Source organism: Engraulis encrasicolus, chromosome 17, assembly GCF_034702125.1.
Source record: "Engraulis encrasicolus isolate BLACKSEA-1 chromosome 17, IST_EnEncr_1.0, whole genome shotgun sequence".
Lineage (NCBI taxonomy): Eukaryota > Metazoa > Chordata > Actinopteri > Clupeiformes > Engraulidae > Engraulis > Engraulis encrasicolus.
Window position 1 is genome coordinate 41,556,859 of NC_085873.1, and position 27,711 is coordinate 41,584,569.

A 27,711-nucleotide genomic window follows, 5' to 3' on the forward strand; every position below is an offset into this window, starting at 1 on the left:
CCAGCTGTCAGCCTAGCCACAACAACTTTTGAGGGACTGTTTTTCATTCACCATCCCAATTGCAAATGAGAAAAAGACTTTACAATTGAGCTTTTGTAAGATATTGAAATATAATGCTGTTGTCAGTGATGTCATCATGACGAGAAGCAAGTGGAGGAGGCAAGTGGAGGAGGAAAGGTCGCATATTAAGATGCACTCACAGTGAGGTAGCGTTGGGCTATCGGACCGGCCCTTTAGCCCTGCGGTCTCGTACTGTGCCTACCATACCCAAACCAATGTAGTTGACAAGGTGGCAGGTTCGCGGCCCCGATGGGGACGAACCGCGCGGGAACACCTCCGTCACACCAACACCACACTGAAAAGATAGCGGATGTGTGAGAGAGCGAGTGAGTGAGTGAGTGAATGAAGGCCTCCTTTCCCTGCTCCCTCCTCTCAACCCCTTTTTCCTGTACCTCTACCCATTCCCATGTATGCCACCCTCCGACATTACCCCTCTGCCTCTTTACCCCTCCTCACTACACCTCCCTGCCTCTCTCTCCTCTCTAACTCTCCTCTTTCCTTTCTGTTGGCTCCATACCCAGTCTGCACTGTGCTGTGCTGAGGGGAGGGGAGGGGAGGCCCCCCAGAGCTCCCTGCTACAGCAGCTGGCAGCTACTGGGTACCGTCGGACCACCTGTGAGGAAGAGGCCAATGCCACACAGAGGCAAGGTGTGTGTGTGTGTGTGTGTGCGTGCGTGCGTGCGAGCATTGGAAATTAGCTTTTGGCTATAAATGCTATGATGCTTGCTGTTTGGTTGTTATGCAACCTACATGTTATGTATCTGTCCCTATCAAATAAACTAAACTAAACTAAACTAAAAAGTGTTGAATTAACGCTGCAAAATGCCTAGAAATAGCTATTGGTATGAACATGGCTGTGTGGATGCGGGCATGACCTCCACATGCGGTAGGTACCCTGAGCTGTGTTACCATGTTGTTGTTGTTGTTGTTGTTGTTGTTTACTCTTTTTCGTGAGTCTCAGCCATGGAGCTCAGCCAGCTCACCGAAGTTCAGGATCCCCCCCTGCTGCGCTAAGTCCAGAGGAGAGATCACCACCAACCACCTGCCAATTAAACTCCATCCCCCCTTCCTCCCTCCCTCCCTCTCCTCCTCCCTCCCTCTCCTCCTCCCATCTCTTCATCCCTTTCTCCATCTCGAGTTGGAGAGTTGAGTCGATCGTCCTGCTCTCCTTCCTCATCCCTCCCTCCCTCCCTCCCTTTCTCCTCCTCCTCCCATCTCTTCATCCCTTTCTCCATCGTCCTGCTCTCCTTCCTCATCCCTCCCTCCCTCCCTCCCTCTCCTCCTCCCTCCCTCTCCTCCTCCCTTTCTCGATCGTCCTGCTCTCCTTGCTCATCCCTCCCTCCCTCCATCCATTCTCCTCCTCCCATCACTTCATCCCTTTCTCCATCGTCCTGCTCTCCTTCCTCATCCCTCCCTCCTCCCTCCCTTTCTCCTCCTCCTCCCATCTCTTCATCCCTTTCTCCATCGTCCTGCTCTCCTTCCTCATCCCTCCCTCCCTCCATCCATTCTCCTCCTCCCATCACTTCATCCCTTTCTCCATCGTCCTGCTCTCCTTCCTCATCCCTCCCTCCCTCCATCCCTCCCTCCCTTTCTCCTCCTCCCATCTATTCATCCCTTTCTCCATCATCCTCCCCTCCTTGCTCCTTCTTGTCTGACTTCTGCTGTACTTCATCCTCCTCATCCCCATGGCTGCTGTTTAACAGTATTACTGACCCTCTCTGGGTTGTGTGTGATCCCGTTTGGGTTCAAACGTACACATGCCAGTCTGTGTCTGTCTGTATGACCTGACTATGGCCCACTTGCGAATGAGGCGAGGTAAAGTGAAGACCATGTGCATGTGACAACATGTTGCACTGTTTTTGTTTACTTCAGTATAATCAGTAGCATACTGCTTTACAAAGGCAACGTTCAGTAACTACGCCCACTTTGAAACTGAGAAAAATGTGTTCAAAGCCTTGATATTAACTTGGATATTGTAGTTACTGCAAATTTGACGTAACAAATAAGTGTGACTACCGTCAGGTCTTGTGTCTGATCAACAAAATTAGTACTTTTATGAGTGGGGTGTATTTTTGCCAAGGAATCATTGACTGGATAGGGGTGGGGGACGAAGGTGGAGGGGTATTTTGTAACTGACCATTTTCCAGTGTATAAAACGGTGCACTGGGTGGTGGCCAGAGTAGGTATTGCAACTATGCTGCTTATTGAAACAGTGCTGCTGTTTTAATTAATTAATTTTAATCTTTCATCAATATTTATTGAGTAATAAACTACTATGATATTCACCAATATGACAAATGTGGTAAATTTTGCAGCTAAAAATGTCTATTTCTGGAAATTCGAAATGACGGACAATGGAGAAGTTTCATTTATGAAAAATGCAATTATCTCGGTCATAATGATTAGTAGCTGATGGTGGTGGTAGGTATTCATGACAAAAGGTAACTTTTGTGATTGGGCAACATGAATTCTGAAAATAAACTATACAAATATTACACAATGCACTTTTAAGTGTTGCAATATACAACATGACAACATGACCTACCACTACATATACTCAATACTTATTTAATCCCAACCCTTTTAAGCCTACTATACATTTCAAGTATGAAGTGACACATGTGGTACAAGTGGTACGTGTTGTTGCAAACATTGATGCGCTGTACAATACCAACTCTGAGCAAAATTCTGGTAAATTATTTCTGCTTATGTGCATATGCTTGCTGCCCAATCATGGACATCTGACAGATTGCATGGGCTAATCTCGAGTCAGTGCATCAATAGGATCTGGCTGAGGCAACAGTTTATCCCCTTATGTTTTCAACAGTTCGTCAAACCATCTTCAACCTTGTTCACAGAGAGAGATAGAGAGAGACAGAGAGAGAGAGAGTGTGAGAGAGGAAAAGAGCAAGAGCAAAACTTGAGCTAGTGCTTGTGTTTTGCAGCTACTTTCCCCCTCTTCCTAGCAGGGTGTTTCTCCACTTAAGCTTCTTTGAGAGGCCAAATCCAGCTTACGGGCAGAAAAGAGACGAGAGGAGACGGAGGGAGAATCCCAGAGCCAGTCAGACGCCTTGGGAGACGCAAGGGGAGGAGTCAATCTGATCTTCCACATTGTGGAAGCCTCTGCTTAAGCGAGCGAAAATGCAATTAGTGTGCTAAAGATGCTATGACGTAAAGCGCACTCGCCGTATGTATACTGACATTATGGTGGTCTGCAGAGCTCCCAACAGCTATCACATTTAATAAAGCAGTTGCAATATAGCTCAGGCTGCAGATTAAGGGCATCTCGTTTTTACACCTTTAGACATACCAATCACGCATTTGTGTACGTTTACCAGACACTAAGTAATCCCCTCACACAGGGGTAACACTTTTATATGTGCACAGATCCCCACCCCCCTCAACACACACACACATGCACGCACGCACGCACGCACGCACGCACACACACACACACACACACACACACACACACACACACACACACACACACACACACACACACACACACACACACACACACACACACACACACACACACACACACACACACACACACACACACACACTCCCTATCTCACATGTCCAAGTGCACTGTATATGTGTACAGCCATAACCAATCCCACATACAAGTAAAGAAGCACACATGCGAACACCAAGACCCCATTGTAACTCATCTCTGAAACCCTTGCATTCAAACATCTTTTGTCTTCTGAAACTTCTACATTTTTCAGGACGGACACTCGGTGACTGCACTGACATTGTGGTGACCTTTCACACACTCATTCTCTCACAAACAAATGTATGTGCGCGCACACACGCACGCACGCACGCAAGCACGCACGCACGTACGCACGCACACACACACACACACACACACTCACACACACATGTATACAGACAAACATCAGCTGTTGGTCTATTCAAAGACATGCAGTTCAGCTCCAGTTGACTTTAAGAGAACAATCCCATCAGTAGACCACCAGACCTAAGCCTTACAGTCGAGTCTTTGCTAAAACCACTAATTAGACCAGTCAAAATGAGTCTGAGCGGGACATTATTCATGAGATACAGTGTGCAACCAGTAATTGTTGCTGAATAACTGTCAGCTGAAACTTGTGCCAGGCAGCGTCATTCACATTTTGCATTTTTCATTCGTAGCGCTCCAATTAAACCAGTGCCAAAACCCTTCCCATTCAAACCCCCTCCACCCCTAGGGAGAGGGGAGGGTGGTATTCAAACAAACAGATTAATGAAAACTCCTTTTCCAAACTTCCTGAAGTTCAAGGCACTAACAAAAGTCAGTGTCAGACTGAATAACAAACAACATCTGATTCAAGTAAAACATACATACAGTACACACAGATTTTCCAAATGTCAATTCACAAGTTTGTCCTTGAGTGCTTGGTTTACAATATGCATGTTTTGCATGTTAGCTGGCCTCAGTCCTGGGATGCTATAAACGGAGCTCATGCGGGATGAGATACACTTCCCCCCATATGTGTATAGAGGAAGTGTAGCTGGGTGTTCTAGTGAAATGGAGGAGTATGGGGAGGTGGTGGGACAATTCGGAAAGCCTTCGTGCATGACAGGTGAAAGAGGGAAGGAGGGATTTAAATATGCGCGAAGGCGGGAACAAGTCATGACGGCTGTCAATCACTCGCGGACTTTGTCCAGAACTACGTAATAAACAACATTTCTGTGAGTGAGAGGTGGATATGATAAGTCAGAGTGCTTGCTCTGACCAATCAAATTCATATAATTCATTGAATTTTGAGCTGAATCCCCAGAAAAGGTGGCATCAGGTTACCTTTCGAGTTGTGAGGATCTTTCTTTCTATTCCTTTTCCACCTTCAAAAGATTGATTTCTTTCAGAGCTAACTTTCCTTCCAGGAGAAGGGAGTGATTTCCCTACCAGGTGTCTGGTGCAGGGATTTAGCCAAGAAAAGGTTACCAAATTGATTCATGACACCCACGCCAACAGAAACAGGTGTGTCTGCTGGGAGCAAACAGCCAAGCGACCAGCAGTAGAAGAGACTGGAGCGATTGCGGTCTATCTGCTGCACACCTTGCCACTTCCAGCATAAGAGGAGCTTGATCATCACAGGGGGAGACTGACTCTTTGTGTTGCACCTTTTAATCTATTTAAATAGCTGTTCCAGGTATTTTCAGCACGCACGCATGCACGCACACACTTTGGAGCTTTGGAGTTTGGGGCTCATCTAGTTTAGGGAGGGGAGTACCACACAATTGTGTCTACCTTTCCACTTGATCTGAGGTGTCCTTTTTCTGTCTTGCTCTGAATTCATTTTCATTTCATTCCAACATCTCAACATTTCACGGAACCCAAATATCGCCAGTGCCAGTGATGTACAGTAGTTTAACCCTATTCAGACTGGGCTTTTTTGGCATTCCTGGGCCTGGGGGGGGGCTCTTTTGACCCCCCCCCCCCTCATAACTCATGAACGGAATACAGTATGACTACGAAACTTGGGGGAGATGATCTACATATGGAAATCTATGAATGACATAATTTTTGTGTAATTATCTGGTATTATGACGTCATTATGACATCATTATCTTATTATGCCCAAAATCTCGCCATGGTGTATTTTCCATCAAATTTAGGTAATTCACTTAAATTTTAATGATTTAATGCTTCAAACCACTTAAATGCTCACAAATTTGTCTGATGCTAATGGAAATACCAAAAAAATATGAAAATATATGGCGTCATAGATATGGTAAAGTGATTTTTGGTCAGACATACCTGTCAGAAAACCGTTGCCATGGCAACGGCAAAAATGATAAACCTTATCTTTCGGTACTAAACTGTAGCCAACTAAATGTTAGGGAAAAAAAAGTGACAAAGTTTCGTAGTCATAGCTTAAGTCGTTAAGGAATTATACAACATCAAAGTTGGTGTGGGCACTTTTAGCCCCCCCCCAGTCTGGATAGGGTTAAGTGAGGCTACACATCTCTAATAACAGAAGGAGGGGGGTGTGTTCAGGTTTTGCTCAGTTTGTGTGAACAGAGTGTGCGAACTGTGAACTCAATGCGCTGCTGTGTCAACGGGATCGATATCAGCCATCAAATCTAATCACTCGGGTGTGAAATGTCAAAACGACAGGTCAATTTCAGCTATCTCACCTCAAAATAGCAGGTTAGTTGCCAAAACCATATACCTTTTCAAGGAAGCAAACACTCACTCTTATCAAAGGGTGACAATTTAGGCCCCATTGCCTTTTTCAGGCAACCACAAATAGGGATTTGAGATGTGTACAAAGCAAAAGATTGATAAGGAGTCGGATCGGAAGGGTGTGTGTTATACGTACTGACAAGGCATACACTCTCAGAAATAAAGGAACAGAACTTGTCGCTGTGGCAGTACCCTCAAGGGGAGTACCATTGCGTTGCTTGGGTGGTACACAAAAAGAGGTGATAGATGCACATTGGTCGACATTGCCAGAAACTGAACGCACCTCTTTTTTGGGGTACCAATCAAGCGACGCAATGGTACTCCCCTTGAGGGTAATGCCACAGTGACAAGTTCTGTACCTTTATTTATGAGAGTGTGAACCTCATTTTAGGTAAATATTATTATTCTCTATAACTGCCCTGAGATCGTATACAGTTTTGAGTTAGTTTAGCAATGTGTGTGTGTGTGTGTGTGTGTGTGTGTGTGTGTGTGTGTGTGTGTGTGTGTGTGTGTGTGTGTGTGTGTGTGTGTGTGTGTGTGTGTGTGTGTGTGTGTGTGTGTGTGTGTGTGTGTGTGTGTGTGTGTGTGTGTGTGTGTGTCTTCCAGGTGTGTAGAAAAAAACAGCGAAACACATTAGACAGTGTGGCTTCCGTCCTGAATTTATTGTGAGAGCAATACACATGGCACATTTACACTTAGCCGAAGTGGTTGTACTGCAGGGGAAGATGCATTAAGACTCTGCAGTGAACCATACATACAGTATACATGTACATTAGGTCATACGGGTCAGGACTGTTGGCCAGGAGTGTGATATTGAAGGACACTGTGTGTATCTTTGTGTGTGTGCGTGTGCGTGTGCGTGTGTGTGTGTGTGTGTGTGTGTGTGTGTGTGTGTGTGTGTGTGTGTGTGTGTGTGTGTGTGTGTGTGTGTTCGTGCGTGCGTGCATGCATGCGTGTCTATGCCTGTGCTGGTGTCAATATGTCATTGTAGTTGTGAAGTTATTTTTACCAAACCAAATGCATGAGGCTGAGTGTGTGTGTGGACCAAGGACCTTTTCTTGAGGATCCATGGCCAGGGCTAGCGATTATCAGAAGCCCACCACTCTCCCGGTCTCAAGTGCCACGACCCTACAGGTCTTCACGCCAGCTTCTCCACGCCACAGCACTGGGCTGGCTAACAATGTTTAGTCCAGCATGCACATGCATGCACACACACACACACACACACCACACGCATGCACATGCATGCACACACACGCTCACACTCCCACCCACACACACAGACACACAGACACAGACACAGACACGTTCATACGCACACACACACACGCACACGTCCATACGCACACACGCACGCACACACACACACACACACACACACACACACACACACACACAGACACACACACACACACACACACACACACACACACACACACACACACACACACACACACACAGAGAGAGAAACAAACACACACACACACACACACACACACACACACACACACACACACACACACACACACACACACACACACACACACACACACACACACACACACACACACACACACACACATTGGCGGTTTTAGGAAATCTGAGGCCCTGGGCAAAGACCAATTTTGAGGCCCCCTTTAAATTATGAATTAATAATCGATGGTGTATAAAATGCAGGCAGTGGCGTAACAACGGAAGCATGGGCCCAGAAGCAAGATTATTTAGGTGGGCCCCATCGAGCTGTGGCCAAGGGCCCCGAAAGCTTAAATTGGCACCGCATGATAAATCCATGCATAAATGTCAATTGACAACGGGGCCCCTGACTGGACGGGGCCCCGGGCAATTGCCCGACCTTGCCCAATGATAGAACCGCCCCTGCACACACAGAAACACACAAACACAGTGTCCTTCAATATCACACTCCTGGCCAACAGCCCTGACCTCTATGACCTAATGTACATGTACAGTATGTCTGCTTCACTACAGATTGTTAATGCTGCCCTTCCCCTGCAGTACAACCAGAGAGAGTAGAGAGAGAGAGGTTCCATTGGCCCATTGTTTCCTGGTTCTATTATGGCCCCCCTTAGGCAGACCTAAGGACTGTTCTATTCATTGTAGGAGCATTATGACACGCCCCTTTAGGCAGGCCGGAACCTGGTCGCGTTAGGTGCCCATAGAAACCTATTATGTTGGCATATCTCTATAGAATATCTCTGGTACAGCCACTTCGCCCAAGTATAACGTGTAATGTGTATTGCTCTCACAATATAGGCCTATTAAGGACGGAAGCCACACTTTCTAATGTGTTTGCTGTTTTCTGTTTTCTACTCCAGTTTTCACAAGGAAGAGCGCGACACTGCTTCTTCACAGTTCACCACTTTTTTATTTTTGTTATTTTGTATTTTTTTCTGTTTCCTTCACACCTGGAAGTCACCCGATCAGACAAGGGGCGAAAAATCACGACTCCGCTGAGAGTGCTGACCTTCGTCTTGTGGAGGGAGATGTTGTGGCATGCAGAAGACCAATCATGAAAGGAGGAACACAACATCATATGAGGGGCGGTATGAAGATGTTGTGGCATGCAGAAGACCAGTTGAAGGTGAAGATTGTGCACATCCCAGGAAAGGGTGTCAGGACAAAGGCTGACTGTAGTTTTCGTGAGGAGTGAGGAGTCCGCACTCAAAAGTCTTGATCAGATTCTCAGAATTGGAAGAATTCTGATGAAAACTGTTGAAACGTAATCCCGCCAAAAAAAACCTAAAAGACCAAAAACAAAATAAAAAAAGGATTTTAAGTGTGCGGACTTCTCACTCCGAAAAATGCAGATCATCAATCATAAGAGGGACACAACATCATACAGTATGAAGTTGCAGTATGGAATTGGTGGGTGGGGGTGGGGGTATTGGGGAACCAGTGGCTAACACCATCCTCCAATAACTAAAGGCGACCTGGGTTTGACAGTTTGCCTGGATTACACCAAACCATGGCCCTATCTCAATGCCCAGTGTTTTAGCCTTGCTAGGACGGGAAAGTGCCCAGTGATTGGACACTCCGCAGAGTTCACCAAAGAGTATCCAATCACTGGGCGTTTCACGTTCTAGCAAGGCTATAGAACACTGGGCTTTGAGATAGGGCCCATATCACACCAGACCATATGGTCTATAGACCGCCTACTCTTGTAGTGGAGGTGTGGTTTACAATGACCAACGCTCGTTTATTGGCCATTACACATGTATCATTTGATGTAGTATAGCCCAGTGTTTCTCAACAGGGGTGCCGGGGCACCCTGGGGTGCCAAGGGCCCCCCTCAGGGGTGCCGCGGAAACGTGCCTGATAAATAAAATTATGTAATATAATACATATTTGTCTAAATTGATAAGTAAATGATAGTCAGTGGAATCTTTCTTCTGCCATTTACGCACAATATAGTAAATATAGGTCAGTTGCAACTTCAAACGTAGGTCATGTGACGTCTCCAAATATGTTACTTTTCTAAGCTTTTGTGGTATCGGATGCGGTACCATGTTACGGCTTGTTGGTTTGGGGTGCCTTGAAATTTTTCATGAATTGAAAGGGTGCCTTGCCTAAAAAAGGTTGAGAAACACTGGTATAGCCCATAGCCAATTTTGTCAGTTGTATTCCAACAAACTAAACTGCAAGCAAAGAATCATCTAGTACAGTGATTTTCAACCTATGGGCCGTGGCCCACTGGTGGGCCCTGAAGGTATTCCAAGTGGGCCTTGAAATCATTTTCTACAAATTATAATCATATTTTGGTGTGTGTTGCTATTGATTTATTTGAGTTTTATTTTTTGGGGGGTCAGAAGTGGGCCCTGAACATTTATGAGCATTTCGAGTGGGCCCCATGTTGGAAAAGGTTGGGAACCCCTGATCTAGTAGAGAGAGCTATTTCAGGCTCGGGATCCATGTGATTCTCATTCAGTATGTGCGCGTCACTATCTACTGAATCTTGTTCTGTCCCTCTCACTTTGATCTTGCCGCTTATCCCTTTTTATGACAATGTCATTCTTTCTGTTCTGTGTCTTCCTCATTTGGTACCCAAGTACAGTACATTGCCCTATTCCTCTCTTCCTTTCTGACTGTGAAATGAGAGCCCTAATTTTTTAACTTATCGTCACTATCATCACTAGCTTCAAAGACTGGATCATGGCAGCTCCTGCGGTCTGAGGTGTGTGTGTGTGTGTGTGTGTGTGTGTGTGTGTGTGTGTGTGTGTGTGTGTGTGTGTGTGTGTGTGTGTGTGTGTGTGTGTGTGTGTGTGTGTGCGTGTGTGTGCATGCGTATGTGTGTGTGTGTGTGTGAATGCTTGCAATCTTGTGCTGCAGGGGGTATGGAGAGGTGGATACATAATTTGTAACCCTCAAAAAACACTACACCGCCACATACTGTGTATCACATTTCAAAAGAAACCTAGCGGAAATCCATTCGACATAGAGGCTCTCATATTATGCAAGAATATGGTTCCCTGGATGTGTGTGTTTTTTTTTTTGTATTTTCTTTTTTGTTCTTTTTCCATACATTATGTATACCTGGAATTGGAACAATGACAGACTGCTTCATTTGGAGGAATGAATTAGGACTCGAGAGGGTGGAAATGATAAGAGTCCGCCTCTGTAACAAAGACAACATAATCAGCAGTGTAGATGCCAAGCCAAGGATAGGGAGGGATTTTTTTTTCTTTTAAGCTTCAGTAGATTCGGTCCAAAAACAAGGAAATAAATAAGTAAATAAATGCGTTAATTAATTATTTGAAATCATGTTTTCAGGTTGTTGTTTTTTAGCTGGAAGCCAAAAAATGTGTAGAAATACACAAATAAATAGTACTTGTGAATCCATGATAGTTTTTTGATAGAATTCTGGAAATAATAATAAAAAAATGCTTTCATAACATTTTAACTTTTTGGAAGAAACTGTCCTCTTACAAAGAAAGGTGAAGTATTTAGAGACACATTGCATCGGTCTGTGCATTTCTGACCAAAAAAAGACAACTGATTTTCAAAAGCAACTAAGCAAATATAGCAAAAAGGTGTTTTGCTTATCTTTACCTGTGCTGCTTTGCATTCATTTTGAGGCAGAGAGCTTTTCACTCCTATCAAAGAGTGCACTTCAACATCCCCTTCAGCCAGAACAGAAAAAAACACATAATTTAGTTCCCTTCCATGTCCATATCCTTTGTTTGCAACTCCTATACTGCCCTACAATATCAGAACGCAGTATCTTGAAAATGGTTGAAAATGGGTTTTTACCGCAAATTGTCTTTAAAATACCTTCTTTTTCTTGTGTTAATTTTTTTTGGTCCAACTTGGTCCCGTTTCGGAAAAAAACGAAAAAAAAAACGCAAAAAAACTGATTATACTGACTGCGCTTTTTGGTTTTAGGAGGTTACGTCGTACTAGCCAAGAACGCAGTATAATGCGAATTATACTGCACTTCTCCATTGACACCGTGGTTTTGGTGTAGACAGTAATACCACAACAGAGCGCAGTATAATGATTTTTCAGCTAAAAAGTAATGAGAATGTTGTTTTTTTGCTTTTTTCTTGTGTGCATAAATTTTCACCATAAAAAAGTATTATAAGGAAGTGTCATCACCACTTTACCTCCAACACAGTCGCGTGGACAGAAAGGAAACTTTAACCCTCCTGTTACCCTCAAATTTTGGAACATCCGTGATCCTTGGGGTCAATTTGACCCCAACCACTTAAATGTCTACAAAATCAATATGAAACAACACTTTGGCACATGTTTATGTCTCAGACATGTATTATTGCTCTGTTGGTGACATAAAAAGTCCTTTCAATATATCCTAGCACCCCCACACATAGCCCACACACCAAAAAACTTAATCCATGACTAGGCGAAAATTAGAAAAATAGCAATAAAATGTCATTAATTGGTCTAAAAAAGATGGACACATATTATTTTAATTTTATTGGCTCCATATACTCCCTAAATATGAATTTCTATAGCTTATAACATTTGAAAAGAAAAAACAAATTTGATTATCAAGGATATTATCTATCTATTACCATATCGGTCAATTTGAGCCTAAAAGAAATACCGGTAGACATATTTCCAAACATTCAGAAGGTTTTTTTTAAGTCCAACATTCATTTTTTTAATGTTTGAATGTGTATTTATAGCACAAGTATAATAGTTAGGTAAGAACATGGATACATTGCCAACCAAGAGTTTGGAGAACAACATAGAAAATCATTGTTTTCTACACTGCTTCTACGCTTGAATTAGTGTGCACATAAGGAAAAAAGGTTTGCATGTGCTCCTTGTAGACATATTACATGTTCATGGTTGTGGGGTAATGTTTGAAGGAACAGGGCTAGCAACTTGTATGTTTACTTCTATTCACTATGTATGCCCACTGGAGAACTTGTGGTATGGATGTCAATGTGTATGTCCTTCACAAAAGTTACAGCTGTTGCTGTTCCTGCCTTCTCTATGTCAGGTAGCACCAGTTTATAGTCAAGGCTGCAGACAAAGATATCAATTTGGAACACAATACTGAAATGAGGAGAATAGCACCATTATATCTCTCAAATTAGCAAACAACCTTGAGATCGTCTCCATCTAAAGAAGTACAATGGCTTGTCACCATCAGAACAGTCCATTTCAATATCTGGATCACAATCATAAAGCTTCTCTTCAAATATACCATCACTTATAATTATGTATGCTGGGCACAGAACAGCATGCACAGCAATGCTGTGTAGTGGGAGAGTGCAGCAAAAGTAGCTCCCAGGGTACAGGAATGGGGGGGGGATGCTGTGGTGGGTGCCATGATGGTGCTTTGGGTACAACAAGGTTCAGTTGGTGTATTTTGTCAAAATGTCAATGCTGTATTAGCCACCAATGTCCAAAATGTTGCCGTGAATTAGTTTTAGGCCTCCCTCATATCATTAGCATTTTTAGTTATCAGGGCCCAAACAAAAGCAAAATGTTCAGAAGAAACATGACTGAATAGCTTATTTTCATGTATTTCACATTATTTAAACAGATTTTAACATTTATTTGCAAAATATAAATGTTCCATTTATGTTTTATACACTTGAAACAGTTGGGGTCAAATTGACCCCAAGGAACACGGATGTAACCAAAATGTGTACAGCACTTAGGGAAAACATTTTTGCTGAAATTTCACTTTTTTCACATTCATCCCATATTTTTAGGAAAAGTCATCAAAGATGAGGCAGAAGAAATATGTACTTCATGTATTTTTCAGGTGTTAAACATTGAAAGGGGTCAAATAGACCCCAAGGATAACAGGAGGGTTAAAGCCTTTTTTCTCAGTTTGCCATTTTGAATTATACTGCGTTCTGAAATTGTAGGGCAGTATACTCCACAGAGTGCAGTTTTCCATGGCCTGTGGAGAGTCATAGGGGGAGGGATCTGTCAATCTCAGTACCTGTATGCATAAAAACCTTACTATTTAAAAACACCACAATGAATATTCCATCAGGCAGAAATACCACCAAGACTTTGCTATAGGGTCAGAATAAATGTGACTGCACACATGCCTGAAACGGTTGGCAATGTATTGTAGTGTAATACATACAGAAATGACCAAACCAAACTGATCAGCTATTGTGACAGCTGTAGGCTACTTTCCCTCTAAAAGCCAAAAGTGATTTCTATGTCATGTAGCAAAGAGAGATATCCTCCGCACTCCTGCACTTCACAATCTGGTGCGTCTCGGGAAAGGACTTGGTAAATGCAGGGGAAGAAAGGAGTCACTGGAGCATCTTCAGATGTGGAAAATAACTTGTTTTATTGGGCAAGCGCCAAGACTAACGTTTCGACGTTCACACGTCTTCTTCAGAGTCAATGAAACGTTAGTCTTGGCGCTTGCCCAATAAAACAAGTTATTTTCCACATCTGAAGATGCTCCGGTGACTCCTTTCTTCCCCGTGATTTCTATGTCATCAGGGCCAGATTAACATGGCCCGTTGCCCCTAGGCTACAGGTTGCTGTGGGAGCCCCTGGAAGACAAATTTTGCAACAAAACCACATAGACAATCTCATAATTACGAGCTAGAAAATTGAGGATAGCATGTCTACCAACTGTACTCAACACAACATTTTTCAATATTGCATCGTGCCACAATTCTGTAATTTTTCACTTCTGGCCAATCTGGGCCCCCCTGGCAGGTGGCTTCAGCCATATCTTTGTCTGTGCTTTCATCTGGTCATTGATATGAAGAGTTCAGATGCAAAACCCCCTAACTCCATTTCTGAAGACCTGCAGTTCTATATTTTTAGAGAACCCCGTTGTTGTTTTGGTTTACATTCATGTACTTGATAATACATATAAATAGTTATATTACATAAATAAAATGTAAAAATATGCAATTTTGATAGCTTTGTATTAAATAAAAATGAATTAAGATTATTTTCTGAAAAGGCACTTAGGGGGTTTTGCATCTGAACTCTTCATATATAGAAAGGACTCTACAGTATATAGAGTGCTGGAGGTTTCCCTCTCCTCAAGGCAGACATACTGTAGCGCTACATCCATCTCCCTGATTATCATTCCTTTTTATATCTAGTGCAGGCAGGGGAGACCAAAAAGGGGCACAGTGCTACTGATTAATACATGCGCTTAGTGCAAGAGAGACTAAAATTGGCACACCAACCAACCAACCCAGGCTCCCACGCATAGTACATTTTGCAGTGTTAATTCAAAACATTTATTACTGAATCAACACTCTCTAAGTGTTGAATGTACAAAGAAAATTTGCTTTGCTGTCCTCCACCACCTCCACAAACCTATTTCAACTCCAGCGGCCCAAAAGCTTAAGACCTGTTTAGTGTCGTCCACTGAGGCTCAGCATGCCTTCAATAGAAAATGAAACATTTCTCAGCCCTCCAGCTTGCACACAGCAAGACGCCAACCTACCCTGGACTCTTTCCAATCCACACCCTGGGTCATCAGTGAGCCTCTACACTTAATAGCTCTTGTGTTCATGATTTCATCTTCCTGCACAGGCTGATAAGATTTTTTTTGATTCAATCACAGAATGGAAGATTACCATTTTTTATTATAAGACTATTATAAGTAATTTTCATTATAAGACTACTACATAGATGCGCTATGACGCAGCCTCCCTGAGTACGGAGAAACTCAAAACACAATTTCGTTGTCAAATGTATTTGTCAATGACAATACAAAGCTTTCTCAGGAAAACATGGGAAAATTCCCCCTCACTAACTCTTACAGAAGACCCTTAACAAACACATTAAAAATGGCTCATTGCACAGGTGAATTGTGTGATGGAGATTTATGTTTTGGTATATTGTACTCATAACAGATTTATTACTCAATTGCCATATTTCCACTTGAATGGACGTCACCCATTCAGCATTACTAGTTGTGGTAGCTGTGATGTTATGTGCTGTGTTGTGACATTTCATCAAAGTGTGGTGTGGTGAGGTGAGGTGTTGCTCAATCATGGAGCCTTTAGGTGTGTGATTGAGACTGACCCCCGCGACCCATCTACTCTTGGGGCTGTCTGCCCTCCAGCGAAAGTGTGTGTGTGTGCGTGCGTGCGTGCTTGTGTGTGTGTGCGCATGCGTGCATGCATGCGTGCGTGCGTGCCTGCGTGTGTTTGCGTGCGTGAGTGCGTGTTTGCTGTGTGTGCGTGCATGCGTTCGACAGAGAAACAGAGACAGAGGTTTTTTGTATATTTTGTGTGTGTGTGCCTCAAAACATGCACACGCACTAAACTCACAGAGAGAGGTATGCTCATGTGTGCGCATGTGAAAGCAGGCGCATTCTTGTGTGTGTGAGTGGGCCAGTGTGTGTGTACTTTTAGGGTGGGGAAGGAAGAAAGGGTCTGCCGTTTACCTTTCCAAAGTAATTGCCCATGTGAGGGGGAGGCGGAATGGCAACAGTGGCAGAGTCAGAGGCCATGGCAGCAGTGGCGGAACAATTAGACACAGGGACCCAGGGCAAGACACTTAAAGCGCCCCCCACATACGGCCTGCCAAGGTCATAATAGCCCCCCCCCCCACCACCACCACCACCACCAATACACGAGGCCATGGCAGCAGTGCACACAGGGCCCCAGGGCAAAACGCCTAAACAACCCCCCCCCCCCCCCCCCCCCCCCCCCTATACGGCCTGACAAGGTCATAAGAGCCCCCCAACACCCCCTCCCCCACCCCCATCACCAATACAAGAGTGCCCTGGGCCTGGGCCCTTGGGCAAATGCCCTGCATTCCCTCCCTATAGCTCTGCCCTGTGTGGCAGTAAAGAGGTGTGTACTAGGCCATTAAACCCACAGCATTAAGGGTCAAGGGAGGGTGTCATTAAAGGTGATAAAACAGGGTTATCCCTTCTTGTCTTCTCCCCTCTTTCAACATATATCCCTCCACTGCTTCAACATCACCATTCATCTTTCCATCTTTTCATCCTCTCTTATCTTTTCTTCCATCCTTCCTTCTTTAACATCATCATCCCTCCATCTCTCTCATCCTCTCCTCCTTCAACAGCGTTACTTCATCCCTCTCCCCGACAAGACAGCAATTGATAGGGGGGAAAAAAAACAAACTAAACCTGGTGGTAACATTCTTCATCTGATGTATGACCTCTTGCTCCCATTCAAGCACACAAACACACACACGCACGCTCACACGCCCGTGCCGCGCATGTACCCACGCACTTTTCCGGTCAAGAGCAATGCAAGTACTTTCTGAGCTCCGGAGAACTTGGGAACTCCACCCACTTTGTCGGGCAGCAATCAACTTTGAGTAGCTCCAACGGCCCTGGGCAGAGCAGACATGTTCAAAACAGTGATGTGGTTTAAGCAGAGAGGTTCTATTGGGACTATTTTTTTTTATTATTTTACCTTTATTTTACCAGGGAAATAAAATCACATTGAGAATAAAATTCTCTTTTACAAGAATTTATAAGAAAGTGTTTGGTTTAAACTTTGGCACAGCCTTTTCTGGCCTCAACCAGTAGCAAACCAAGGGAGGCGGGTCAGCCATGCCGTTTGAGAAAGGTTAATTGATATGCTCTAGGTCAGACCACGTCTCCAAGAGATTTGAAAGTCTATGGTAATTAGGCTCCTTGACATCTGGCTAAAAATGTATTCTCCGTGAAAATGCGGTGTGTGTCTGTTTGTGTGTGTGCATGCTGAAAGTAGCAACATCATTTAGTTTGCCTGGAATGGAACAGTCTGCTTGAATATGTTTGACGTGCTAGAAAGCAACAGAAAGCCTATTTGCCAACATTTCTTGTTCATTTGCAATACACGGGCATGGTTTTTGCAGAAACTCCTTCAATTTGTTGAGGCTGAATGCGCTCAGATTGCCTTCTTACTTACTGTGGGACTGATACATTCAATCAAATTGTACCCATTTAGACATCACATTCATCACACTGGCATGACGAATTCAGGAGTTATGGCCCCTTCAGTTTGTTTTTTTGCTCATATCATTATGCAAATCCATTTGGGCAGGAAATTGTCTGAAACCCCTCTAACATGCACGCACAAGCACACATGCACACACACACACACACTGCAGCTTTTATTAAAAAGAGGTAGAATTTAATGTCTATCTTGTGCGGTGCATAAAACTGCAGCATGTCACTGGGAGACAGGCAGGGTCCCCATAAAAGACACCTGGAGATCACATCTCATTTATTTCCCATTCGCCCAGCTCTCTTGGAAGCTCTCTAACAACACCAAGCTTGTTTCACTCCCCCATTCACAATAACACAAATATCCTTACACACACACACCTCCTATGTGTGCACGCACACACTCAATGTGCGCACACGCGCACACATGCACACAAGTACAGAGGCATGTACTTTACATGTGAGGAGTGGCTGAAATAGTTCCCTTTTCTCCAACACAATCAAATAGGCGCCTTGCATGCAATCTGTCTCACATACACACACTCATCCAGAGAGAGAGAGAGAGAGAGCGCGCGTGTGAGAGAGAGAGAGAGAGAGAGAGAGAGAGAGAGAGAGAGAGAGAGAGAGAGAGAGAGAGAGATAGCAAGCATCTCTATGCACTCTGCAACATTAAACACAAGCAAAGCTTCCCTAAGCGCTCTGCCATTATGACTCCTGTCCCATATCAAACACAGGGTTAGTGACACACTGGAGCCTCTCCAAGCACTAAATGACTTATTCAGGCAGCCCAGAGCACAGACAACGAAGCCCACGGCCGGAGCCTTGGGTCTACATTGTTGCCATTCCAGAGAGAAGAGGACGGGGATGGATAGATGCAGAGAGAGAGAGAGAGAGAGAGAGAGAGAGAGAGAGAGAGAGAGAGAGAGAGAGAGAGAGAGAGAGAGAGAGAGAAAGAGAGAGAGAGAAAGAGAGAGAGAGATAGATATAGAGAGATATTAAATGAAGAAATTAAGAAAGAGCAAATGTTTCAGAGAAAATCAAGAAACAGAGCCAGAGAAGGAGGGAGAGATAAAGAAATGCATGGATTTAGTGAGATGGAGGACCAACCATCAGCATAGTCTTCTTGCTCATTGAGACCACGCACCACTCCAGTGAGTCCAGGCTTTCCGTAGGTTTGTGTTGAATGGCGTGCTTTTGATGAATTGCTAGAAAGTGGTTATCAGCGCAGACGAGAGGAGAACATTATTGCATTCCAACACATGCAGTGTGTCTGCCTGCCTTAGTGTGTGTGTGTGTGTGTGTGTGTGTGTGTGTGTGTGTGTGTGTGTGTGTGTGTGTGTGTGTGTGTGTGTGTGTGTGTGTGTGTGTGTGTGTGTGTGTGTGTGTGTGTGTGTGTGTGTGTGTGTGTGTGTGTGTGTGTGTGTTTGTTTGTGCGTGCGTTCATGTGTGTGTGTGTGTGTGTGTGTGTGTGTGTGTGTGTGTGTGTGTGTGTGTGTGTGTGTGTGTGTGTGTGTGTGTGTGTGTGTGTGTGTGTGTGTGTGTGTGTGTGTGCACGCGTTTGTGTGTGTGTGTGTAACCTGTGTGTTGTTTAACAGAAGTGCGCAAGGCTGCACAGACACTGCGTGGGACTCAACCATAATGCATGCAATCCCAACAGGGGTTAAGTGTCAGTCTATATTTGCACTCAGTTCTGTTCCTCCCGCATGTCATTTGCCTGTGAAGGTGTGATGGGAATGGATTTAACAACAACAACAAACAGCTTCAATGTCATGTTGATAAGTGCAAATTTGAGACGACCTACGCACCAATTGTCTCGCTTTCATGGCTGTCTAGACACAGGTAATTGCGTATGTTATGTAAAATATAATAAAATATAACGTCCGAAGAGATATGTAGAGCATGGAGTATCTGAAGGTAGGCCGATAGTGTAGCTTTAATATGCAGTCGTAATACCTTTGCAGTAGGATTACCAAGATATACTGTATGTGCATGAATTATTCCAGCATTAACAGCCCTTGAGGAGAATGGTGGTGGTGATTTTGTGCGCTTAAGACAAGAAAAATGTGCTTCTATTTAATAACTTTTTAAAGAGCAGCTTAAACCCAAAGGCCTTTGAGATGGAAGCAAATGTCAGTTCATAAAGGAAGATTACCTCTCCTTTCCCTGTCGCGTGTGGCACTCACAGAGCTAGTAGGCAGGGCAGTGATTAAATGGGGTTTGTTCAATTGCACAGGGCAAACACACTCCTGACCTCGCAATAGGGAGGCAAACCTGAAATAGTGGCCAAGTTCAGCCCCAGCTTTGCAATTGCACAACATGCTGCTACCCTTTCCGAAAAAAAGAAACTGATGTTGAAATAAAAAATGAAAAAAAATCTGTCAGTTTAATTTTTTTTTTTTGCAAATGTCAGCATTAAGTAAAGGAATTCCAACACTGCAAGTCCCTAACCACAAAAGCTTGATTGAAAGGGATAACTAGATCAGGCTGTTCAGAATCAATTCCGAATCAAATACCCAAAAAACCTTCTTTCCACACATTCACACTTAAACGTGTCTGACCGTGCACATTTGCATGCACGCACACACAGTATCACTACACACACACAGACACACAATATCACTACATACCTGTAGATACACACAGATACTCAGGCAGGTGCGCACACACACAGAAACACACACATACACACATACACACAGGTAGGGGCACACACACGCAGGCAGGTGCGCGCGCGCACGCACACACACACACACACACACACACACACACACACACACACACACACACACACACACACACACACACACACACACACACACACACACACACACACACACACACACACACACACACACAGACATACACACGTACGCACACACATGCACACACACACCCTTAGTGCTTAGTGGTTCAAAGGTGTGTGATGGGAGGGAGGTAAAAGGCCTTCAGCAGCTCATTTGTAAGCAGCCCTATCTGCCATGAAACGCCCTCTTCTCCTCCTCTTGCACCTGTCAGACATCTCGCTGACATTAAAATGTAATTACACCAGCTGCCCCCGCTTACAGTAACACACATGCATACACACACACACGCACAACCGCTCGCACGCACACACACACACACACACACACACACGCATGCACGCACGCATGCACGCACACACACACACACACACACTCAAATACGCACTCAAATACGTCTGTGTGTGTATCTGTGTGTGTGTGTGTGTGTGTACATGCCTGGAGATCTATTACATAAAAGGAGCCCTGTCTGCAGGTGGGTGGGGCCTAAAAGCCATCTGTGTGCAGGTGGGGTCTAACAGCCATCTGTGTTATGGCCTTTCTGGCTCTGCTGGAGGCATCATGGGGAAGCTAATAGAAAAAAACAACTGCTACAACATAGTACAGTCTATTTTGCAGTGTTGAACTGTTACAGCAATGAAAAAAATAGAGTAGTGTTTCTGAATGGGGGCACTCCAGCCCCCCCAAAAAGGTTGATAACCACTGAATTAGAGTGTAGGACAAAAATACTCTCTAAATTCCTGAATTAACACTGAAACATGGTGTAACGCGGTGAGCCCGACCCCCTGGGTGATATTGCTACCAACTACACATAGAATGTTGAAGTCAACACTGTGCTGAATTAAAGGTGCACTTGTATGTTATCTCATTCATAACTAGAAATGAAGAGTTCAGATGCAAAACCCCCTAACTCCATATCTGAAGACCTGCACTTCTATATTTTTAGAGAACCCAGTTGTTGGTGTGGTTTACATTCATGTACTTGATAATACATATTAATAGTTATATTACATAAATAAAATAAAACATATGCAAATTTGATAGCTTTGTATTAAATAAAAATAAATTAAGATTATTTTCTGAAAAGGCACTTAGGGGGTTTCGCATCTGAACTCTTCAAATGTGCTCAGAGAGTGCAGATCTCCGCCAAGGAAGCTGTTTGATAGGACATTTGACTATGTTACACCCTAATTTTCAAGTCTTTACTTACCTTGATTTTGTGCAGTTAGATACTGGAATGTCAGAATCTTTTTTTTTAAATGTCTGTGCTGGGCACTGCTCCTTCTCTTTGTAAGTGGGGAGAAATATGTAATTGTTGTGTGGCGCAATTTCTTTGCACACCTTCTTTTTTATCTCTCCTTATTTATTTTTTATTGTTATTTTTTTAATGTTTTCTATTATAGTGAAAGGCAGCAAATCCAAGTCAATGAGCTGTAAAGAATATGACAAGAATTTAAATGGAGGAAACGCAATGGCATTTCATGCACTGCGAGCTATGTGACGTCAACAAAGAATGATTAAGAAAAAGATATTATGCAGGGTGGGAAGGAGGGAGAGAGGCTGTGCAACCTTTGATGCCTGAAATTGATGGCAGTTTTGTTCGTTTGTTTGTTTTTAGGTAGAGGACTGGCATTTAGGCATTAATTAACATCTCATCCATTTTGTATTCTATTACAGCACATTAAAATGTCTGTATATTGTATGGGTAGGTACTGTATGTCACTGTAAAAAATCAAACTCCATTTTTTTCTGCCCACACGTTGATATGAGTAAACTGACAGGAAAACACTATGAAATTCCAATACGAAGTTGTTATATCAAATTCTACATGTGTGTATCTGTCATACTTCCAGATCTAAGTGAATCCAACTTGACGGGGGGGGGGTTACCCCCATACTGATGCAATACCCCCATAGATGCAACAGGGTTACCCCCATAGTGTCTATGTCTATACCTTAAGTATGTCTGTCTGCATGGGAAAGTAAGAAACGTAATTCTTTGTATGACCAGTGCATGTAAAGAAATTGACAATGAAGCAGACTTGACTTGACTAAAAGAATAATTAATTTTGTTGTAAAAAAATATCCTATTAGCTACGTGAGCACTCAAAGCAACCTTCGTTGTAAAATTATTTAGGAATGTCTTGTTTTGACATTCAATTCCCTTGCCTTCAACGCTGTTGCACAAAAATAACTCAGACGAGTCAACCAAGTCCAACACACACACACACACACACACACACACACACACACACACACACACACACACACACACACACACACACACACACACACACACACACACACACACACACACACACACACACACACACACACACAAGAACTGAATAGTCTTCATCCGCAAGCCACAAAGGCTAGTGAAGCAGCAGTGCTGGTTGCATTTACAAAAAAGCACCCCTATTGAAAATGATGCATAGCTTTGCCTTTGGCCTTCAACATTTTAGAAACAGATGCTGCACTTGAAAACAGAAACAACTGTTCATACTCAAATCTTGACTTCTTGACATGGGAAATCTTCTGCCCAAGCTCAACAAAGCGAAAGAAAATGAAAGTGAAAGACAGCCCATTGGGAAACTCCAACTCCCATTGTCATTGTGACACAGCACTCCACAGCACACAAGTGAACACTGCACACTGCACACAACGAAGTTGCATTTATGCCTCACCCGTGCAAGGGGGCAGCCCTCAGTGGCGCCCCATGGGGAGCAGTGCGGTGGGACGGTACCATGCTCAGGGTACCTCAGTCATGGAGGAGGATGGGGGAGAGCACTGGTTGATTACTCACCCCACCAACCTGTCGGGTCGGGAGTATCCGGCAACCTTTGGACTACAAGTCTGCTTACCCATGACTGCCTCAGTGAAACAGCAGTGCCGGTTGCATTTAGAGAATAGTATTCCTATTGAAAATGATGCACAGCTTTGCCTTTGGCTTTCAGCGTTTTAGAAACAGATGCTGCACTTGAAAACAGAAACAACTGTTCATACTCAAATCTGACTTCTTGACTTGTATTGGGAAATCTTCTTAACAAAGGACACTTGTTAAAACTTCAAAAGCAAGTACTTGAACATGTTCATCATAATGTGTTGTCTTCTTGACCCATGCACAACACATGATCTTTTGGCCCTTTGTAAGCGCAGTCGGTTTGTGAGTACATTTAACCATCAGTTTATTATGGACATTTTGTGCATAACCAGTGCTGGGAGAATAAACATGTTGTTTTCAAGAAACATTCAAGACCACATGTGGCTCCACATTTGATTCATTATGATCAAGGGGAAGACAGACCTCTGACAAGGTCCCACATACTGTAGCCTTTAGCTACGAACTTCCGCCAAAGGATTGGCTCCACTACTGGTCTGGCCCCTGTTTTCTGTGGAGCGATGTGAGCGGTATAGATCTGACCGGCCAACCCTCCCCAGAAAACAGCCAATAAGCGAATAAGCGCCCCACTTGGTAGTCCAAAGGGGGAGGATGCTTGTGACGATGACGTTAACGTCTGGGCCAATGGCTCTGGTCTGCGCTATCTTGTTGTTGAGTAACTGTTGGCGATTGGGTGAGAGCTGTCCAATCATTTCAAACCATAACTGAGTGCAAACTTCCCGCTTCCTGTAATCACGTCAGATCACACAACCTCCAGACCATGAATACGAAATGAAATAGTAGCATTATGGGACGGTCAGGACCAGGCTAGGTCCCACCCAGGGTCAGCTAGAATGTCGGCACTCAATACTGTTTCTCAGCCAGCAATGAGAAGAAGATAAAAAAGACTCCATCTCCCAACATGCACTGGCACTAATGAGACTAAAAAGTCCCCTCAGGCTAAGAGCATTTACATGGAAACTGGTGTCAGGTAAGGCTAAGGGCCATGTGCAGTCTGCAAACCATGTGGTGCTTTAGCTGCTATAGCAAAGAAAATCAAAAACTACATCTCCCAATGTGCACCATTTCATATGCGACTAAACCAAAGATTCTCAATATGGTAACCGTATCTGACTAAACATCCACTTAGGGAATGAACATCTAACATGAAAACTGGTGCTAAAACACTGACCAGAAACTTTTTTTCACTCACAATGACAACATTGCCAAACTGGAAACTTTCCACTTCCTTGATTGCTTGAAGTATAGCATAATTGGTGTTGTACTCACCATTTGGACTCTCCTCATCGATGGCGACGATAGTGGCGGGTGGGCCCGATCTGTAGAGCTTGCACTCTGGAATACAGATATCAGCCAGTAGGGACACATGACACAGAGACACGTGTTGGGGAATAGAGAGAGAGAGAGAGAGAGAGAGAGAGAAAGAGAAAGAGAGAGAGAAAGAGAGAGAGAGAGAGAGAGAGAGAGAGAGAGAGAGAGAGAGAGAGAGAGAGAGAGAAAGAGAAAGAGAGAGAGAAAGAGAGAGAGAGATAAGGGAAGGAAATGAAGGAGAAAAAAAACAGACGGTAACACAGTCAGAAAGAATTTCCCATCATTTTACACGTGTACCTCATATCACACAATTCACACCAAACAAGACATTTCAATTTCCGGTGTCTATTAGGCCTACGTGGTGAGGCTGGTCTTTTGGGGGGCTATAAAAGTGACAGTGTACACTGCAACTGTATCTATCACCCGAATGGAATGTACTGTGGCAATCACAGAGCATGGTTGTTTCACAAGATGCTTTAGTAAAAAATCCATTTGGTGAAGAGGCGGTAACTACGGGGGTGCTAAGGGATTAATAGACCTCTCACTACTCCATCAATGTGACGAGACGACGAGGAGAGGAAGAGGAGGGGGAGATGAGAAGACGAGACGACGAGGCGGGGAAGAGTAGGGGGGAGAAATGAGAGGGGGACACGGAGGGCAGGGAGGTTGTCAGGAAGGAATAATTAAAACAACAAATTAAATTGAAATGAAAAGGTTCCTCATCTTACCCTCATACTGCCAATCTGGAGTCAGGTATTATGGCGTCAGGTATAGTGGAGTCAGTGTAGAGCAAAGGAGAGAGAATTATGAAGACGGAGAGAGAGAGAGAGAAAGAGAGATGGGGAGAGAGAGGGGGATGAGAGAGAAAGAGAGAGAGAGAAAGAGAGAGGGAGAGCAAGGAGAGAGAGAGAGAGCGAGGGAGAAAGAGAGAGGGAGGGAGATAGGGAGGGTGAGAGAGAGAGAGAAAGAGAGAGATGAAGATGGAGAAAGAGGGAGAGAGGGAGGGAGCAAGAGAGAGGGAGAAAAAGAACATGGTGAGAAGAGGATAAGTGGAGGGAAAAAAGGAAAACACAATTTCCTTCAGCTGTTGATTACAGATAACAGGCAAACAACAAAAAGCCACAACAGAGGCAGCTTAGAAGATAAATTAATGTTTATTTTATCTATGGCTGTTCCCCCATGTGTTGGATTTCAAGACGTCTCAGATAATATATCTGCAGCCTGCAAGAAAGCACCAGTGTGTGTGCTGACAATAAATATTTACAAGTCCTCGAGTAACCTTGCTGTTCGAGTTGACAGGAAAGGCAAATAACACACCCGTCCTCCTTTATGAGCACAAATTCTTTGAGCTGTTTAATGAAAGCTCTCAAAATCGTGAATGAGGCCCCCTCACAAACACACAAGACTTGCTTTTCATCGCCAACAGCGTGTTTGAAAAGAAATAACACATCATCAGTCGGTTCAACCTTTGTTCAAGTACTCGGGTCACTGGCTGTCTGCCAGGAGGCAGGTAGTTATCATCTCTCTTGGAATTAGAATGCAGGGCAATTAAATAAGCTGTGATAGGCCACGACGAGAAGAGATCCTAGATTGAGAAAAATTAAAAACAAAGCTTACGTCACGTACAATGCAAGTAAAATGTTGAGGAGCACCTTGTGTTAACGTTACGGTATATCTGGATGATAGTTTCACACTGATAACATTTTGAGAAATATATTGAGGATCCCATAACAGGCAATAATCGGAAATAAACCAGACCCACAATCAAACCAGTCTTTCAAAACAAACAAATACATAGTTGATATTTTATAAAGTGACATCCGAAAGCTGTTAGCTGTGCTCTGATGGAGACATTGTGGCTTGTGTCATGTTTATCGGCAAAGATCCCATCCTTGCCTTCCGCTCTGTCTGGCAGTAGATCACACCCCACTCACCAGTTTCAGTTACAGTTCAAACAGCAAGAGTCAGTTGTTAAGTCATTGTGTTGGTAAAGATTTGACAACAATTGGATAAAGCAAAGCAGTGCAAAGAAAGGAGGTTAAACCAAAAATTAAAATTCCAGGGGTACCACCAGCTGAAATAATAGTTCTCCTCACACAATGATGGAAGGCAGAAACCTATTCATTCAATTAGCGTGCAAGATTTAGTATTCCCAGTCAAAAGTAGCAGCGTCGCCAAATGATGGTTCTACTTAAGCAAGTATACTGGTTTTGTACATTTTAAAGATATGAGTATGTGATACTCATCTATTGCAATCATGATAGGAAAAGGAAACTGGACAAGTGTGCATACAAGACAAGTGACTGGAATGCTGAATGTTACAGCCCCTTCGAATCATATAGGCAGAGATTCCAAGCTAACTGTTTCGCATGAAATATAATTAAACCATGCACCATTACAGCAACCCCCAACATGAAGATTCCAAGCTCCCCAACCACTTCACTTCACACCAAACCATCATGCAGTGTTGACAGCCCCTAACACCTCTGTAAATCTAGACATTCCTACAGTTAAGTAAGTCATTTTTCACTCTCCTCTTCTCTCATTCTAGTCCTTCTCTTCTCCCCTCCATTCATTTTCATCCCTCTCTCCACCCCTCCTTGCATTCTCAACCCTCTCTCCTCCCCTCCATTCATTCTCAACTCTCCCTTCTCCCCTCCCCGTGCCATTCATAGCCACTATGATACCTTGAGCCATAACTTTCTCATTAAGTGGCAGTGTTAAACTTAACAGCTAAAGGAAGTAAGACAGAACGAGAGCAAGACCAAAAGAGAGAGAGATAGAGTGTGTGTGTGTGTGTGTGTGTGTGTGCGTGTGCGTGTGCGTGTGCGTGCGTGCGTGCGTGCGTGTGTGTGTGTGTGAGAGAGAGAGAGAGAGAAAGAGACAACAAATACATACAATTGGACCACTTTTTTTTGCATAGACGTGAATGGCCCAAAGTGGCCCAATCTACCTGAATTCACCCTGATAGACAGAGGGATTTTCTGAATGTTGCCCGTCAATGCTAAAGCTTCTCCACACCCCCTCGCTCTTCACCCTGA

At 43.8% G+C, this 27,711-nt stretch overlaps 1 protein-coding gene across 1 annotated transcript in view; it reads right to left on the reverse strand.

Annotated features, from left to right (window-relative positions):
- pcdh15b (protocadherin-related 15b) overlaps positions 1-26,087 on the reverse strand; it is a 225,974-nt gene extending 199,887 nt beyond the window's left edge. The window contains exons 1-3 of the mRNA XM_063220981.1: positions 26,081-26,087; positions 25,399-25,413; positions 24,629-24,694 (exon numbers count right to left, since the gene is read on the reverse strand). Of these exons, the coding sequence (XP_063077051.1) occupies positions 24,629-24,694; positions 25,399-25,413; positions 26,081-26,087 (88 nt within the window). The remainder of the gene's footprint in view (positions 1-24,628; positions 24,695-25,398; positions 25,414-26,080) is intronic.
- Positions 26,088-27,711: the final 1,624 nt, after the last annotated feature.